The sequence below is a fragment of the Olea europaea genome, chromosome 6 (genome assembly GCF_002742605.1).
Source record: "Olea europaea var. sylvestris chromosome 6, O_europaea_v1, whole genome shotgun sequence".
NCBI lineage: Eukaryota > Viridiplantae > Streptophyta > Magnoliopsida > Lamiales > Oleaceae > Olea > Olea europaea.
In genome coordinates, this window is record NC_036242.1 from 28,636,177 (window position 1) to 28,652,954 (window position 16,778).

Genomic DNA, 16,778 nt, shown 5'->3' on the forward strand with positions numbered 1-16,778 from the left:
ATATAAATAGTCAGTTGAAGGTGCTTGAAAATGGAAATATGCAATCACTGGCAAAGGAAAACATCGCTTATTCTTGTTTCGAAAATAATTTCTTGTGTAAACTTGTATGTTTAAGTTAGAGAGACGTTGAAGGTCGATACAATGCTATACAAAATGGAAATGTCAACTCTTGTCCTTATAATGTCTAAGGCTTCAACTGTATTCTCTCCATTTGTAAAGACCAAACAGTTGATAATGAAACTTAAAGTTATAACATTGTCATGACTTGTAACTTTATTATTTTAGACTTATTGGAAACACAAAATAATTTTTAGATTTTGTAGTCATCGTGCTATTATCGCTTTGTACTATTAGAACAAAATTAAAGTCATTTTACATTGCTGTGTTTTTTTCACATTATAGACAAACGAGTTTCTATATCGTTATAGTTGACGCATATGTCGTTCCAATATTAAAAATACATAGATTCACATAATGACATTGAAATCGTTCGTGAGATACAAAACCATATTGATGTCGTTCCAATATAAAATTGCACTAATTCACATAACAACATTGAAATCGTTCGTGAGACACAAACCGAAATTGAAGTAGATTAAGTATGAAAAATATACTACTCTACTAATTTTCGTAACGACATTGATGCCATTATATAAAAAGTGCAGCGTACATGACATAGGGAGCTATCGCGCCCTCATCCAACGGACCATTTGCTATTAGGTGGTAAAAAACTTGGAGGCGCACACGCCAACCAACATTTTTTTGGCTAATATTCTAACCCCAACGGAGACTTTTTCTCATACAATTTTCAAAAAATGACAACAAATCATGAGTATCAAACTTAAGAAATAACTTAACAACGTCTGCATCATTTCAATACAAATTTGGCAAGATTAAAAATGTTTCATGTTCAAATCATAACTAAAATGACACAGATATCGTTTTCTTTAATATGTGATGATATTAATAACATTACGTATTAAACTCACGAAATAACATAACAACATCCATATCGTTTCAATACAAGTTTGAAGACATTGATATTGTTCTAGTTAAAATTATAACAATTTTTAGCTAGATAATTATCATTTTATATGAAAAGAAACGATATTTATGTCATTGTAGTTATGATTTAAACTGGAATAATTTCAAACTCATCAAATTTGTACTAATATGATATGGACGTCGTTTTGTTATTTCGCAAGTTTGACACATAACGATATGATTATTGTTTTAGAACAATTTTGATGACATTGATTTCGTTTCATTTTAAATCATAACTAAAACAACATATATATCGTTTTAGTTTATATAAAACGATAATTATACCGTCTTTGTTAAAAATGACGATTAGATCATTCACGATCACCCAACATGCATCCAATATATGTAGATCAATCCAAATAGATCATCAATTGGGTTTTGATCTCATCCAAAAGAAGCCATAGGAACATATGATTGTATACCACCTCAAACTATTTCAACAAGAAAGTATCTTTGTCCGTTCTTTTTAAGGCCATTGAGTGTATCGACCCACTTGACGACCTCTTCGATCGCTCTATGTATGTTAAAGGCATGCTGGGTGGTTTGTGGATGATCAAATCGTTGTTTTTAACTAGAATGATAGAATCATCATTTTATATGAAAAACGATATCTATGTCGTCATAATTATAATTTGAATTGGAAAGATTTCAAATTTATACTAAAACAATATAGATATCATTGTGTTACTTCGTGGGTTTGATACATATCAATATCATTTTCATTTCAGTACATTTCTGACGATATTGATATCGTTTCAATTTAAGTCATAACAAAAATGACACATATATAATTTTAATTTATATGAAACGATATTTTTATTGATTCTACTAAAAACGATGATTTGATTGTCATGGTCATTCAACATACACTAGACATATGTAGGACAATCGAAATAGGTCATCAAGTGGGTTCGATCTCACTTAAAGAAACTATGGTAACATTTTATATTCTCATGATTGTTATCACCTTTAAACTATTCCAAAAAAAAAAAAAAATCTTTGTTCACTCTTTCTAAATCTTTTAGTCGTCCTACGTATGTCGAAGCCATGTTGGGTGCTCGTGAAGGTTCGAATAATTGTTTTTAGCTAGAATGATATAATTTTCGTTTTATATGAAAAAGAAACGATATCTATATCATTGTAGTTATGATTTGAACAATAATGATTTTAAATTCGTCAAATTTGTACTTAAACGATATAGATGATGTTATCTTATTTTGTGAGTTTAATACATGATGATATCACTCTCGTCACGTATGAAAAGAAATGATATCTAAGTCTCTTTAGTTATGATTTGAACTTGGTTGATATGAATGTCGCCAAATTTGTACTGAAATAAAGACAAAAGTTTGGTTTCTTGGACGAGGACGCACGACTCCCTACACTGCGCATGCGGTGCAAGTTTTTTGGTATAACTACTTATATGTTTTTTTTGTTAGTCTATAACCACTTCAATGTCGTTATGAAAACCTATAAAATAGTGTGTTTCGTTTTGGAACGACGTCGTTATCGTTTGTCTCTTAGGAACAATTTCAATGTCTTAATATGAATCAACGCAATTTTCATTTTGAAATGACATAAATATCGTTTTATTTCTCATGAACAATTTCAATATCATTATATGAATTAGTGCATTTTTCATACCGGAACAATATCAAACATTGTTTGTGTCTCAAAAACGAATTCTATGTTATTACGTGAAGCAATAGTTATATTTTTGTCATAAGGACGTAAATGTCACTTTATTGGCGTGGCACGATATCAGTATCCTGGACATGTATGATATTTAAATTTAAAAGTTTTCAAAAACCTGAAAATACGTAAACTTCAATTCAATTTAACTACACTAGACAAATAAAACAAAGTAAGTACGGAATATTATCAAACATCAAACGACTAACAAAAAACAATCTAAGGCTCGAAGTTCCATTCCAACAATTCTGCAGCCAAGTTTTTCTACCACATCAGTACACAATCCCAGTGAACTACACTTACATCCATCTTCACTTGGATAAATTCTCTGTATTTCAAAGTGAATATCTCGTTGTACAGTTACGTTAATTCTCAACGCTGAAATAATAAAGTATCTTATAAATATAACATTAGTCAACCTTACCCATTTCTTTGTTGAGGAAAATCTTTCACCTTCATAAATTTGAACTTCTCCTTGATATATTTGTCATCACTTGTAACATACAATTTTATTAGCAAAGGTATAACCTCCTGTAGGGACAAAATCTTTAGCAATATATAGTGTAAAATTAAGAGCGAATATTCCATGCATTACTTTAACAAGTAGTCTTGTTATTGTGCCACGTAAGGCACTGGATTCCATTACATGGTAATTAATACAAGGATAGAGTAGGATTATACCATACAATGCACTTGTGAAAACCATTCTTATACGATATATATGAAATAAATTCAAAAAATCCATGAATCTATTAAGTGCCCAATAAGTCACATGAATTTGTTTTTAGAGTGGGTTACATAAATTCATTTTTACCATCGCACTCGATTCATTGCTAGGTTTCAAAAAGATTTAAAACATCTGGATCCTTTACAACTATTTCATTTTAAGTCGTGTGCATGAAGACTATCTAAAAAAATATAAAGCAACTATATCGTTGACAATTACTACATTTAGAGCGAGCTATAGAATTTTATTTTGTCACTCCGCTTGATGATTAAAGGTAACATTCACAATGATTTACCTTGACGCACTTTTGTTGAGTGTTTTTCGAAGTGAGTTAGAATCTTGTTTCTCTTCCAGAAAGAAACAGCCATTTGAACATAAAAATCATCATAGGAGACTAACCCGAAGAACAAAATTCTTATAGATTGTTTCAGAATCCATTTCTTCCTCGTGCCGTTTGTCACATCCTAAAAGACAACCAATATAGGAAAACAAGAGTCTTAGAAAATTGCTATAAACATCATCGTATATGGTACATACAACGCAATTAAAACCTTATTCATAGTATTGTCTAATCCTATTCAATATTGCTTATTGAATATGCTTTGATACCCTTAAAAATAATACTTACCATACAAAAATGTAAGGTTTTAAGTCGTCTACTAAATGAATCCTTCTCCAATTCTCAATTATGTTCATAGCTAACTATTGAAAGATCTAAACAAAACACGGGCATCCAAATGACATTGAAGGGAAAAGCTAAGGTAGCGGTCGGTTTCCATTTTCATTTTCAAAACGATTTTTAATTTTTCCCGAAAACGGCTCGTTTTCCGCGTTTTGAGCGTTTCAGAAATTTATAACTGAAAACGCTCAAAATAATAAAAAATCGTTTTGCGTTTTCAATTATAAATTTTAACTCGTTTTCAAAAATGCGTTTTCGAAAATGACGGACCAAACGCGTTTTCCGCATTTTCGAAAACGGAAAACGGCAAACCAACTGCACCCTAAATTGTGGTAGCTTCTTATGCCCCTTTCTGGTTACTACACATATTTTTATTAAATTCTAATAACTCGTTTTCATCTAACTATTCAATCGTACTAATTAAAAAGATTAGGATAATTAATTCCCATATCACTGTGAATTTTTAACCATAAATAAGTTGTTTAAATTTATTTTCATCATATATCACATTTCGATCATATATCAAAGCTAATTAATAAATTAATTTCATTTTATTTTTGATTACTCGGTCAAAGGCCTTTTGAACAAAAAATGATTCAAGGGTGGCCATTTGAACTCATTCCTCAAAAAATTGTCAAAAATGACCACTTGTTTACATAAAGCATAGGTTGAGGTCGTTCTTGTCATGAAAAAAAGGTTTAGAGACTAACATGGCACACAGGGCATAGGTTAGGGATCATTTGCGCCAAATTCCCTTATCTAATAGCAAGGTAAAGTCGAGTCGTGTGTGCACGTGGCGTGAAATTATTGGGTAAATTGTCCCCGGATGACATACATAGCATACAATATAAGGTACCCTCCTCTACCATTTCCCCATTGTTCTTCAACCTATAATGCAAAATTCATTCATTAAATGAATTAAATTTACTGTGCTATATTTCGATACATTTGGACAGCAGGATTTCTGACGAGAAGGTGAATTCAAATTCCCGAGGTAAATATTACTAAAAATTGTATTTACAAGCCCTGGTAAATGCGACTGATCTTAGCAATTTCTATTGTTTGTTTGCCTATATTAAATTGGAGTTTTTTATGATCTCCTAAAATGTTTGAGATTCTGAAAACGGTTTGTTAGTGATATTTGGGTTCTCAAATTGATGGATATCAATTAAGTCAACCTAGGGTTTTATTGTTTTCTTTTGATGCATGTAAAAAATAATTTAAATAATTCAGTTGATTAGTCAAATAGAATCACATCGCTGGAGCCATTTTTTGATGTTCTACAATATAAATATGTAAAATTAGTTGATTTTTAGATATGTGAACAATTTTTGGTTTATTCAGATTGGGGAAAACTTGACTATAAAATTGTTAATTATAAATCTTGCACCCCTTTATTGATGAAAATTAATGATTATAAACTTCTCGTCGAACAAGGGGAAGATGTGCTTCTTGGACTTAGCTAAAAAGTATTTATCTCTGCAAATAGGTTTGCAGCTTGATGCTAAAAGATACAATGAAGATGGTTTCATGAAGTGCTGCAATTACTTTGACATAATGTTTAATCTATTTTATGGAATGAACACTCGCCTATATCTAATATTTTTATCTGTTGAAAATATTTATTTATCTATTAGAAATTTTTCTCATATAATTCATATTTCATGCTATGAAAGAATATTCTCAAGGAAATATTAATTATTAGGCTTAAGACGATATCTAAAAATTCCATGAGTTTTAGAAAATTATTGTTTATGAGATATTAACAATAAGAGGATTGATTACCAAGAATTTAGTGCATACTAGTCAAGGTTGAACATTCATTGCACTTTATTCTGAAATGCTTTATTAGTGCTGTAAAAATAATATTCGAAGATACTTGAATCTAAAAAATTGTTAATAAAAATTGTTTATGTTAAATGAACTTTTTATTCAATGAGGATCTGTTTGTACACCATATTTTTTACATGATTGGGGGTATCGGACTTAACTAAAACCTTTGTAGTTGGAGTTAATGAGAGGGTGGCAATTTAAATTCAAGCGAATTTAACTGAACTTAATTGAGATTTAATGTCCTCATGCATTCACAAAGAAAACATTTCATGAATTGTTTTACCTCAAGTTTGAAGACGGTGAAGAGAGAAAAACTTAAATTAATAATTGAATATTAAGATTAAGGACGTTCTATCAATAATAGGATAATGTAATTACGAAATAATAGTTATCGTAGTAGACGTATTAGCTCGTCATTTAGGATGAGCCTAAAAATATCAAAATTTCTAGCATTGTTGGAATAAGATTCGACTAAACCTTTCGAACTACTGTCACTTTAATGGACCATTTATTTTCATATGCTGATAAGTCTTGTGATGTGGGAGCAACCCTAATTTGGCTAAAATCTCTCTGTTGATGTGGTAGAAAGAGAAGAAAAATATTTGATGATTGAAATGAACTAACAATCAATTTTTAAAAACAATTTAATAGTTGAAGAAGTCAATTAGAGTAGTCCCTCCATTTACCGATTTGATCTAAATATAAGAGAAATGCAAGCCTCTGAAAAAAATGTTAATTATTATACATGCACATAAATAGTTAAATTCTTGACCTGCTTTCTTGAATGTAAAATTCTAATTAACTTATTATTGGAAAACACTGAAATGCATAAATGAAAATGAATATTGATTAAATGAATGTGAATGTTGGCATCCAAGAAGCTTGCTGACACTGGTGGCCGAATTAATCACCTAATGAGTTTTGTTTTGCCAAATCTAATTGGGGTCCCAAGATTGTGGAAATTAAAGCTTAAGACGAGAAGCTGTTGTGGAAATGAATTTGTGGTTTCTGAATTTTGAGGACATGAATGATAAACTGTATTCTTAAATGTGAAATTGTAATTAACTTATAAATAGAATTAATAACATTGAAATGCAAAATTGAAAGCTAAAATTTTCTGAAAGCTAAAAGCATTTCACTCAAATCTGTGCTGGTCTTAGCTTAATAGCTATGATTGTTTGCATATTTTTCAAATTTCCTTGATAAAGTTAATTGACTGGATGTTGTCTTACAGGGAAACAGTTAAAATGATGAGGCTTAAAACTTATGCCGGGCTTAGCTTAATAGCTACACTGGCAGTTATCTATCATGCCTTTAGTAGTAGAGGTCAATTCTATCCAGCAATGGTTTATTTATCGACTTCCAAGATCAATCTGGTGCTTCTTTTGAACATGGGTCTGGTTGTTATGTGCATTTTGTGGCAATTAACCAAGAAAATCTTCCTTGGATCACTGCGAGAAGCGGAAGTTGAAAGGCTGAATGAGCAGTCATGGAGGGAAGTGATGGAAATACTGTTTGCAATCACCATTTTCCGACAGGACTTCTCAGTTACATTTCTCTCAATGGTTACCACTCTACTTTTGATCAAGGCTTTGCATTGGTTGGCTCAGAAAAGGGTTGAGTACATTGAAACAACTCCTTCTGTTCCTAAGCTTTCTCACATCCGCATTGTCTCTTTCATGGGATTTCTCCTCCTTATCGACAGTCTCTTTCTGTACAATTCTGTAAAATATTTGATAGAAACCCGAAAACCTTCAGTGTCGCTCTTCTTTGCATTTGAGTAAGTTTCCGTTCTTATGATTTAAAACTTGTTCTGTTGTATTGTTAATATGCAGCGTGGCTGAGTAATTAGCACATTGCTTTCATAACTAAATTGTAGTCTTTCAACTAAATGAGGGGAGCAAAAATGGTTCTTCACCCCACTTTCCTTTCTGTTTGTTTATATATATATTTGTAAATAAATTGCGTGATTCACTCTAGGTAACAAGATCTAGCATACTTCTTCAGACTGGTTGTTTACAAGTTAATCCCTTCAATGAGTTTCAATAAGATTATAGTGTCATTCTGCAGCATTGGCTGCATTCTCTTTGATTTCCATTTTAGCCCTTTATCTCAATTTTGCCAAGAATACTCCTTGAATGGAGAAATATAACAGCTTGTGCAGTTGACACTTGTTGGAAATTATGATAGACTTCTCCTTTTACATTTCAAATCCATGTAACTGTCAATGTACTGATTACCATATCCCTTAGCAGAGTCTTGCAACATAGCTATGCCAATTAACGCTTAGAGAAAAGCTGAAAGTATTCTGATTGCCTTGTTTCTGAAGCTGCTTAAAGGTTTTCTCATTATCTCTTCCTTCCTCCTCTTCATTACCTCCCAGATAAATAAATACATGAACAAAACTAGCAGGCTGGTAGGCATTAAGTTTGATTTTTTTAAATTTAACCCATCAACTGGACCAGATAATGCAAACACAATTCACTTTCTATTATGCATAATTAATATTATTTTTGCTTCTTCTTTTTTCTTTTTTTAATTTAACCCATCAACTGGACTAGATAATGCAAACACAGTTCTCTTTCTATTATGCATAATTAACATTGCCTATAAAATATCTAGCTCTTCAAATGGATGGGTGATATGAACTTAAATTCCTGACATGAAAATATATGTCATTTGATATCTCAAAAATTTTGTGCTGATGATGATACTCTCTTAGATGTAAATATGACCATGTGCTCAAAACCTGAAGATAACTTGCAAATATGACCTTCAATTATCTGGTTGGTACTGCACCCATGACAGAAAACGGGCACGTGCTTGTAATATATATATATTTGAACTCTGGATTTGATGGGCTTAATGTTCCTTTTGTCAATCTGGAAAGTTGGTTAGAAAATGTTTTTGTTAATTCTTACTGCATTTTAACTTTTAATTCTTTCTAAATATGGTTAGTTGAAATCATTATTTTCTTTCAGATACATGATACTGGCAACAACAACTGTGTCGACGTTAGTGAAATATGTATTCTATGTTAGTGACATGCTTATGGATGGACAATGGGAAAAGAAAGCTGTCTACACTTTTTACTTGGAGCTTATTAGGGACTTACTGCACTTGACTATGTACATGTGTTTCTTCCTCGTGATTTTTATGTAAGTTACTGTTTAGCTTAATTTTTTCGCCCCGTTTGTAAGTGTCTGATAATAGGTTATTTCTTGACGTCCTGGCTGTGTATATGTATGTATGCTACTATGCTAGTTTGGAGGTCTACATGTGTGTCTTAATTGAAATTTTACTATCTGTCTGTGTATGATAACATTCACTTATGTAAGCATTTGTATCCCTCCATGTGCGCATTTCCTCACTTGTTCTAGTATCTGTATGTTGCAAAAATTGTAAATAGTTTTTTAATTTTCGTTCTCCTTTGAGCTCAGTAACCACCTATAATACGGACTTTCGCCTTTCATTTCTGATGGTAAATCTGAAACACTTTGTAGTGCTGAATTTTTTCCCCTGCCGTTCTGCATGAGATCTTATTTGCTGGTTGGGATATGACAGATCAAACCTTGATAGACTCCCTTGTTTAAACATGGCCAAGCATAAGCTGGTTATTTCTCTGCTATTTATGGAGTCGGATATTGCTTGTAATGTCAAAAAATACAGATTTGTTCCAAATTACTTTAAAGAATTGAACTAAACTTTCTTGTGCTGTTATGTCATGGATTAGAGTCAGTTTTATTTCTGAGCGGCATTCTTTTTCCTCTCTCTAGGAGGAGAAGGCATTAGGCACTTGTGTCACAATTAGGCCCTTTATATATTTTCTATTATATTTTGATTGTTTGAGGATCGCTAGGCAAGTTGGTTGTTTTATGTTATATTCATAAGCATAAAAGCTTCATTTTGATATGCTCATTGTTGTTCTTTAATTTAATACTCATCTTTTCCATTGTCATTATTCCTTGGTTTCCTTTTCCTTCTCCAGGAACTATGGTGTGCCTCTTCACTTGATCCGAGAACTTTATGAGACATTTCGAAACTTCAAAATTCGTGTGGCTGATTACATACGTTATCGGAAGATCGCTTCTAATATGAATGATCGTTTTCCAGATGCAACACCTGAAGAGCTTACTTCGTAAGCTGCTTTTACTTTAAAAAAAAAAAACATTTTGTATATGCTTTTTTTACTGTTACTCTGCATCACTTTCTCGTTCATTTGCTGTCTTTGCAGAAGTGATGCAACCTGCATCATATGTCGTGAGGAGATGATAACAGCTAAGAAACTTATTTGCGGGCATATTTTTCATGTGCACTGCCTGAGGTCGTGGTTAGAAAGACAAAACACGTGTCCTACATGCAGAGCCCTTGTTGTACCATCTGAAAATGGCACTTCTGTTACTGGATCGAGCGCTGATATTCATCAGCAAGGTAAAATTTATTCCCTGTGATTGGTTTTCTTGATTTTTGATGTATGTTTTCTATTTAATTCAAGCAAAAATTGCTGTTGTGTAACTGTGATTGGTTTTCTTGATTTTTTATATGTGTTTGTTTTGTATTCAATTTAAGCAAAAATTGCGGTTTTGTATTTCTAAATATTATGCTTTTTATGGGCCTTCCAAATTTGAAGCATTCTACAGTCTAATATATACAATCAGAAAGTAGGCATAGTTGATGATTTTACCTCAAATTGATGAACCGGTAATCATATCTGTGTAAAATAGCAAGCTAACTTTGTCGGTGGGACACAGGTACAAGCACAGCCAGTACATCTCATGGCTTAGTCGGTGCAAATGCCAATATCACTCAGCAACAGGCTAGACTCCAAGCTGCTGCTTCTGCTGCCTCAATTTATGAAAAGTCTTTTGTTTATCCTTCTCCGAACGCTCTAGTCTGGTATTCCTTTTTCCTTGTTACATTATCTATTTTTTTCTTGTACCTTCTCCATATTGGTTTCTCATATTCATAATGTTGTTACATCTTTGAAATGCATGCAAAACATGAATTCCATGGAGATTTTTTCTTAGACAACAGAAGTTCCTATTTATTTTGTCAGGTGAACAGTTCATAGAGTGCTTTAAGTTCATGACAACTTCCATTTCGATTATAAAAAATTCACGTTGGACATTATTTTTTATGGAGATGAGATATCTATATCTGGAGATGATGTTAGGCAGAACTATTAGACAATTGATTCTAGGTCAGCAAGTAAATCCACTGTTGGATGTTGTGATTCTGGGATCTCATACAGGGGCATGAACAATACTCAGAAAAATCATGCTGTTGGCATTAGATTTCTCTGTCCTTGCTGGTCAGACCTGGATATGCTTAACCTGGATCTCGTACATAGGCATGAATAATACTTAGAGAAATCAATCCAACACATTAAATCATTCCATGCTTGCAGGTCACCTGGATATGCTTTACCTCCTCAAACCTTAGCGCGTCAGGGCTCTACGTCTATGGCAAATTCAGACGGACAGCTTCCTGGAGGGAATGTGCAGTATGGGCCAGGGTTGGAAAGCAATCTTATTGTGTCAAATTCACAACTGGATGCACATAGGAAGTTAATCGAGCACCAGATTGAGGTACTTCAGTTTCTATACTGGGCTGCTCTTTTATTTTCCTTGTGTAACATATTTTGAATCTTAAATTTTTCTGAAGCTATCACTTAATGTACGACTTCCGCTTGATCACTGTTTCAATTTTATTTTGCATTGATAAAATATGTATCTCTGGGTTGTGGGGCTGAAGCTCTTGTGGTTGAAGATCTAGATTTTCTAAGCCTCTTTTTTGTTATAAATAAAAAAAAGGAAGTGTTACACGTACATAATTGTTTGCATAATAGTGTCCATAATTACATGTGGCACTGGATTCAACTTTAATTCATATCTCACACTTTCACATCAACAATCGGATAATTGCCATATCACATTATGGATAACATTATGTGCAATAATTATGTACATGTAGACTTTTCCAATAAAAAAATAAATAAAATTGTCAGCTTCTTTATGGATAAGCATGTACTGATTTTTTCTTTTATGTCAAATTATGAGTTTGTATGTGTGGAAGCCTCAACAACTATTGCTGGTCTTCACTGTTCTCGCACAGGTTTCTCTACGTGTTCATAACCTTTGGTTTTGGTAGGATCTGTCGGTAAACTAAAATCAGATGGAAGTGTTCATTTTTGGGCATACTTCTGGAAATCTGAATATATACCTTTTTAAGTGTTTCACTAAACTGATGAAAGGAGAACTTGTTCTCAAATATACAACATAATAATGAGCACCTTTTCATATAGAAATACCACCAGCATATTAGATGCCTATGTTAGAGAGCAAGAGATGGAATCTACCGATGACGGTTTGAACCTGGAAAAAATAAACATAAAACAAAAAATAAATATCACCGCATACATCCCTTGCTTTTTCAAATATATTGTTTTACTTGGATTTCACCATAGGTACCTCTATTGTGTACAGTTTCTGCAACACCAGCTGAAGCTCATACAAACATCAGATGCCAAGAGGACCGTGGATCCAGGAACAGCTGACGTCAAGGGAAAGGGAGTTTTATCGTCATCTTCAGCAATTCCAGACTGTAGTGAGAATAGTGAGTCAGAAGTTATAGATAGATAGGCCATCATAAGTGTAGATGTTTACAAGGGGCATGAGAGAAGAAATATCCTTCATGGTGAAGACTTTTTACATGAATTCATCCAAGGTATTGAAAATGGCAAGACCTTGAAAGCCAATGTTCAGAAAACAGTGTATTTAAGTTCACTTGTGCTTTGGACTACAAGTTCCTTGTAACACACCAGATTATTAGTGCCATAAAATAGGAAAGGACAGTGAGAAATGACCCGTTTTCTCTTTCTATCTTTTGATTTTGATTTTTGTAGGATGGGAAATTCCCGTTTTTAGAAGCTGGAAACTTTGTATCCTTTTGCTTTTTATACGTTATAATGCTTCCCCTGTATTCTATTATTTCTACGTATATTCGAGTTTGACGTCCGGTTTTGAAACTTAAGGAACGCTTCCAAGCTATACTGCCGCTTGGGCCGGTCGAGCTCGAGCCGTAATGTTTAACATTAGATTGATAATTGATTAGAGGGTTACGCATATCCCCGTTCTCTTCTGCCGAATGGTTCAGTCGCCATTGGTAAAATGAACCAAAAGTCATCCACCTGTTTCATAAATATGGAATTCTCTTATGAGATTTACGTGTCTTGATATATTCTTCCGGTAAGCAAAAAGCAATTATGCATTTTAATCCTTTATTTTGTACAATTTTAAAGTTGTTATTAGATTATGCCTCTGTTTGTTCCAACTAAATTTTTTGATTAAAATCTAAATTAAATTCAAAAATTATTTATAATCATACATTTTACGGGAGTAATAAATCTGATTTTATGGGGTTATATATTTTTTCTTTATTTCTTCATTACTTGTTAATATATACTTTTTCATACTTTTGATTTGAAGGAGACGTTATTGCTATATCATTAAAAAAATTAATTTTTCAATTTTTATTTTTTCATTACATATTTTATATCGCTTGATTTAGTAGCATTTTCACTAATTTCTTTTAGGAGACTTTACATTAATAAACAAGTTTCTGTTTCATTTTATACGGGAAAAGATGTGAAATCTAAAGGATCAATTATATTCGACTTTTACACAATTACTTGGTTTTGATTCAACTGAATGTGTAGGGAGCATTAAATTCTTGGACGAATTTTTAGGCCATTATAAGTAGAGATTATCTTTGGGAAAGATGGGAAATTCAGTTTAAAAAAGAAAAAAATCATTATTCACCCATAGTATAAAAGCAGTTCGATTTGGTTTGATTTGATTCTTTTTGGAACCGGATCGAACTGGACCATATCCACTCCTACTGGAGTGGGCAATTAAGATAGAAGTCGATCATTAGAACTTACACATCGTTGTCTCTGCAATGTACTCAAATTCACGAGAGTGACAGACGTGGGAGGAGAACCCCCATTACAAAGGTTTTTCGAACGATAGTAATTTATGAAGGAATTTTCGCAAAATGAAAGGGATGCAAAATTGAATTTACCTTCAAGTGAGTGAGTTTCATCGAAGGACAAAGCTAAAGAAAATTCACAAAATCCATTAGGGAAGCAATCGGATACCGTGTGGAAGCGACAGTAAATTTGACTCGATAAAAAGAAAAACACATAAGACATCAAAGAGACCATAAATCAAAATGAAACATTTATAGAGAAAAACATACATATAGTTGACAATTCAAATAAAAATGAGGTCAAAACCAAATCTTATGTTACACTTCGCCCTATAGGCTCCACGTCGCCAACCCACTGAAACCCTTATGATGAAGCCACATGGACCATTGGAGTCTATAGATCCGAAGTGTAGAAGCCATACTCATTGAAGCGATCCTATGTTAAAGACGAAACGCTAAATTTAAGCTCATTTGTCTACCAAAGTGACAAAGCTCAACACAAGTCAAAATCGAAGCCCAACTACAACAAATGATGACCCACGCATGAGGATTCTGAATTTATGTATGAAATTCTTTTGGAATGATTGATGAGATCTTTGTAATGAGTAAAATGTCAAGTCTTGTCAATCTAGGCAATAGGATGGCTATTCTTTGTAAGATCATTAAATGCGCCACATGCTAAAAAGTTCAAATTGATGTATAGGAATTATGATCGTATGCTTTGGTTAAGGAGATAGACCACGTGGATTTTCATCTAATGGACACCATTTCATTTGTAGCACGATAAATACTCCATGTATCATTTGAGGACTAACGCAAATCAATACACTTGAAACTACTATTTGTCTTCTCTCTTGCCGATTATACATTTGTTTTTGCTTGAGTCAAGATTATCTGACTTTAGTCAAGTTGTTGACGATTGGTTATTATCACACAATCCTTCTCAAAATATATTATCGGAACCTGAACATATTTGTCCCATGTTATAAAGCTTCTTCTACGTCGAAATCCAGAGTATTATTGACTAGCATCATGTTCATACTTGTTGAAATTTGCTTATGTGTACATGAGTGAGTCCGGTATCTGTTGTTCGCGTCACCTAACTAAAAATGAGGTCAACATCTTATTTGGTTTAGGTAAAAATCAAATTTTGATAAAATTTAATAAAATATGTAGTTGAAAAAGTCAAAAGTTATAGACCATAATGAGATATTTGAGTGAAAAAAGTTTAAACAAAAATGTGGATCAAACATGGGTTAAATGTCATGTCGGTGAATCAAATTGTTGAAGAGGTTTTGCAACCACTGATCTTTCAAATTTTGGCGGCAACATTCTCGTCCTAGATGAAAGTCACTAGTTTGTCTAGAAAAATATTTAGGTACTAAGGAACTTCTCATGGCAAAATTGCATATATTTGTCAATTATTATGATCATAAATCATGAAAAGTTTCTCAAACTGTAATAATATATTTCTGAAAGAGTAATGCTATTCATAGTCAACGATTGCAATAATCATCCTATATAATAACTTGTCATTTGATGTATTAGCTTGTTATTTAACGAAATAGAATTACAGAAAATTAATGTCTTATCTATTACATAAAATGACTACTATATTCATTTACCATGAATATCACTACTATCTTTGGAAATATAGCCTGTGTTTAACAATATTCTTTGGCAGAAAGAAAAAAAAAACAATGTTTTCAATAGTGATTTTTAGAAAAATTTGTGATTAAGAAGTGGAGAAAAATTTTGAGTTTACACACAGAGCCTCTGTTTGTTTCTTATTATTTGTCCATTAAAATGAAAAATATGACCGTTGTTCATCAAATCAAGTCACTATATTTAACTTTCTATATCTTGTGTGGGGTTCATAATGGTTGTATTTTTCATTCTTATTCTTACATTAACAATTTAAAATGGCTGACTTGGCAGAAAATCACAACAAAATGACTAAAAAACTAGGGGAAAATGAAAGGGCAACCCCACTGACTAAACCCAAATGAGTTACCCCATTTCTCCCAAATTGAGTTTGTTGGACGTCGCGACATCTCCCGCAGCCAAGTTGATCATCGCAGTCATTGTCACTGGCGCTGACGAAGAGCCCACATCGTGTCCTTCACATTTACACCGTCCATGGCAACGATTCGCAGTCAGTGTACCCTACGCTCGTACCCCAAGCTAGAATCGGCCACCATACTTACCTCCTTCCTCGATGCTGTAGCCACACATCCATCCCCTGGCATCAATGTAAGTGTCTGTGGAGTTGTTGTTTGACATGGGTTCTTAGTTTTTTCCATGGTTTTTTTTATAAATATCATGTTTGAATGTCCCCAAAGGTTTCCCATATACATGTTTGGATTTTGGATGTTGATTAATCTTTGTTTGAATAAGTTACATTTATTACGAGACTTGTTGGTTTATGAAGATGGGTGCCACCATTTTAGCTTTGTTGGTAACTCGATTTTGCATAAGTGTCTTCACTGATAGTTGAATTTTGGCACCTGTTGGTTTAATGGGAAAATTAAGAAGGAATTTCCTGCACCGATTGTTCTAAATACATGTATTATGAGAATTGTTCTTGTTGTTTAATGAAGATGAACTTTTATTTAATTCCGTCTTTAGGGATAAATCCGTAGTTCACGTATGTACGATGAATGGAAGATGAACTTTTATTTTATCATAATTTCAATCTTACGTACGTATAATTAATCATTTAACTACATCTTCGAGTCTATCTTTTTGACGAGTTTGTTTCATTTTTGGACCTCGGTTAGAATGATAGGAAGAAATTTCAGAGTTTGTCACAGT

At 32.8% G+C, this 16,778-nt stretch overlaps 1 protein-coding gene across 2 annotated transcripts; it reads left to right on the forward strand.

Moving 5' to 3' along the window:
• The first annotated feature begins 4,987 nt into the window (after positions 1-4,987).
• LOC111396353 (ERAD-associated E3 ubiquitin-protein ligase HRD1B-like) lies at positions 4,988-12,974 on the forward strand. Of its 2 annotated transcripts, XM_023022768.1 has the most exons (8): positions 4,988-5,136; positions 7,210-7,755; positions 8,957-9,133; positions 9,964-10,113; positions 10,210-10,406; positions 10,727-10,871; positions 11,383-11,563; positions 12,461-12,974. In XM_023022768.1, exons 2-8 carry the CDS (start codon positions 7,223-7,225, stop codon positions 12,614-12,616), a joined length of 1,539 nt encoding a protein of 512 aa, XP_022878536.1. In that variant the 5' UTR covers positions 4,988-5,136; positions 7,210-7,222; the 3' UTR covers positions 12,617-12,974. The 2 variants fall into 2 exon arrangements, with proteins under 2 accessions (XP_022878536.1, XP_022878537.1); XM_023022769.1 differs by lacking the exon at positions 8,957-9,133.
• The last annotated feature ends 3,804 nt before the right edge of the window (positions 12,975-16,778 follow it).

Bases quoted from the DNA above. Each gene is read 5' to 3' on its own strand.
- LOC111396353 (XM_023022768.1), top strand. From the start codon at position 7,223: ATGATGAGGCTTAAAACTTATGCCGGGCTTAGCTTAATAGCTACACTG. The intron at 10,114-10,209 runs GTAAGCTGCTTT...CTGTCTTTGCAG, and splicing joins ACACCTGAAGAGCTTACTTC to AAGTGATGCAACCTGCATCA. The intron at 10,407-10,726 runs GTAAAATTTATT...GGTGGGACACAG, and splicing joins CGCTGATATTCATCAGCAAG to GTACAAGCACAGCCAGTACA.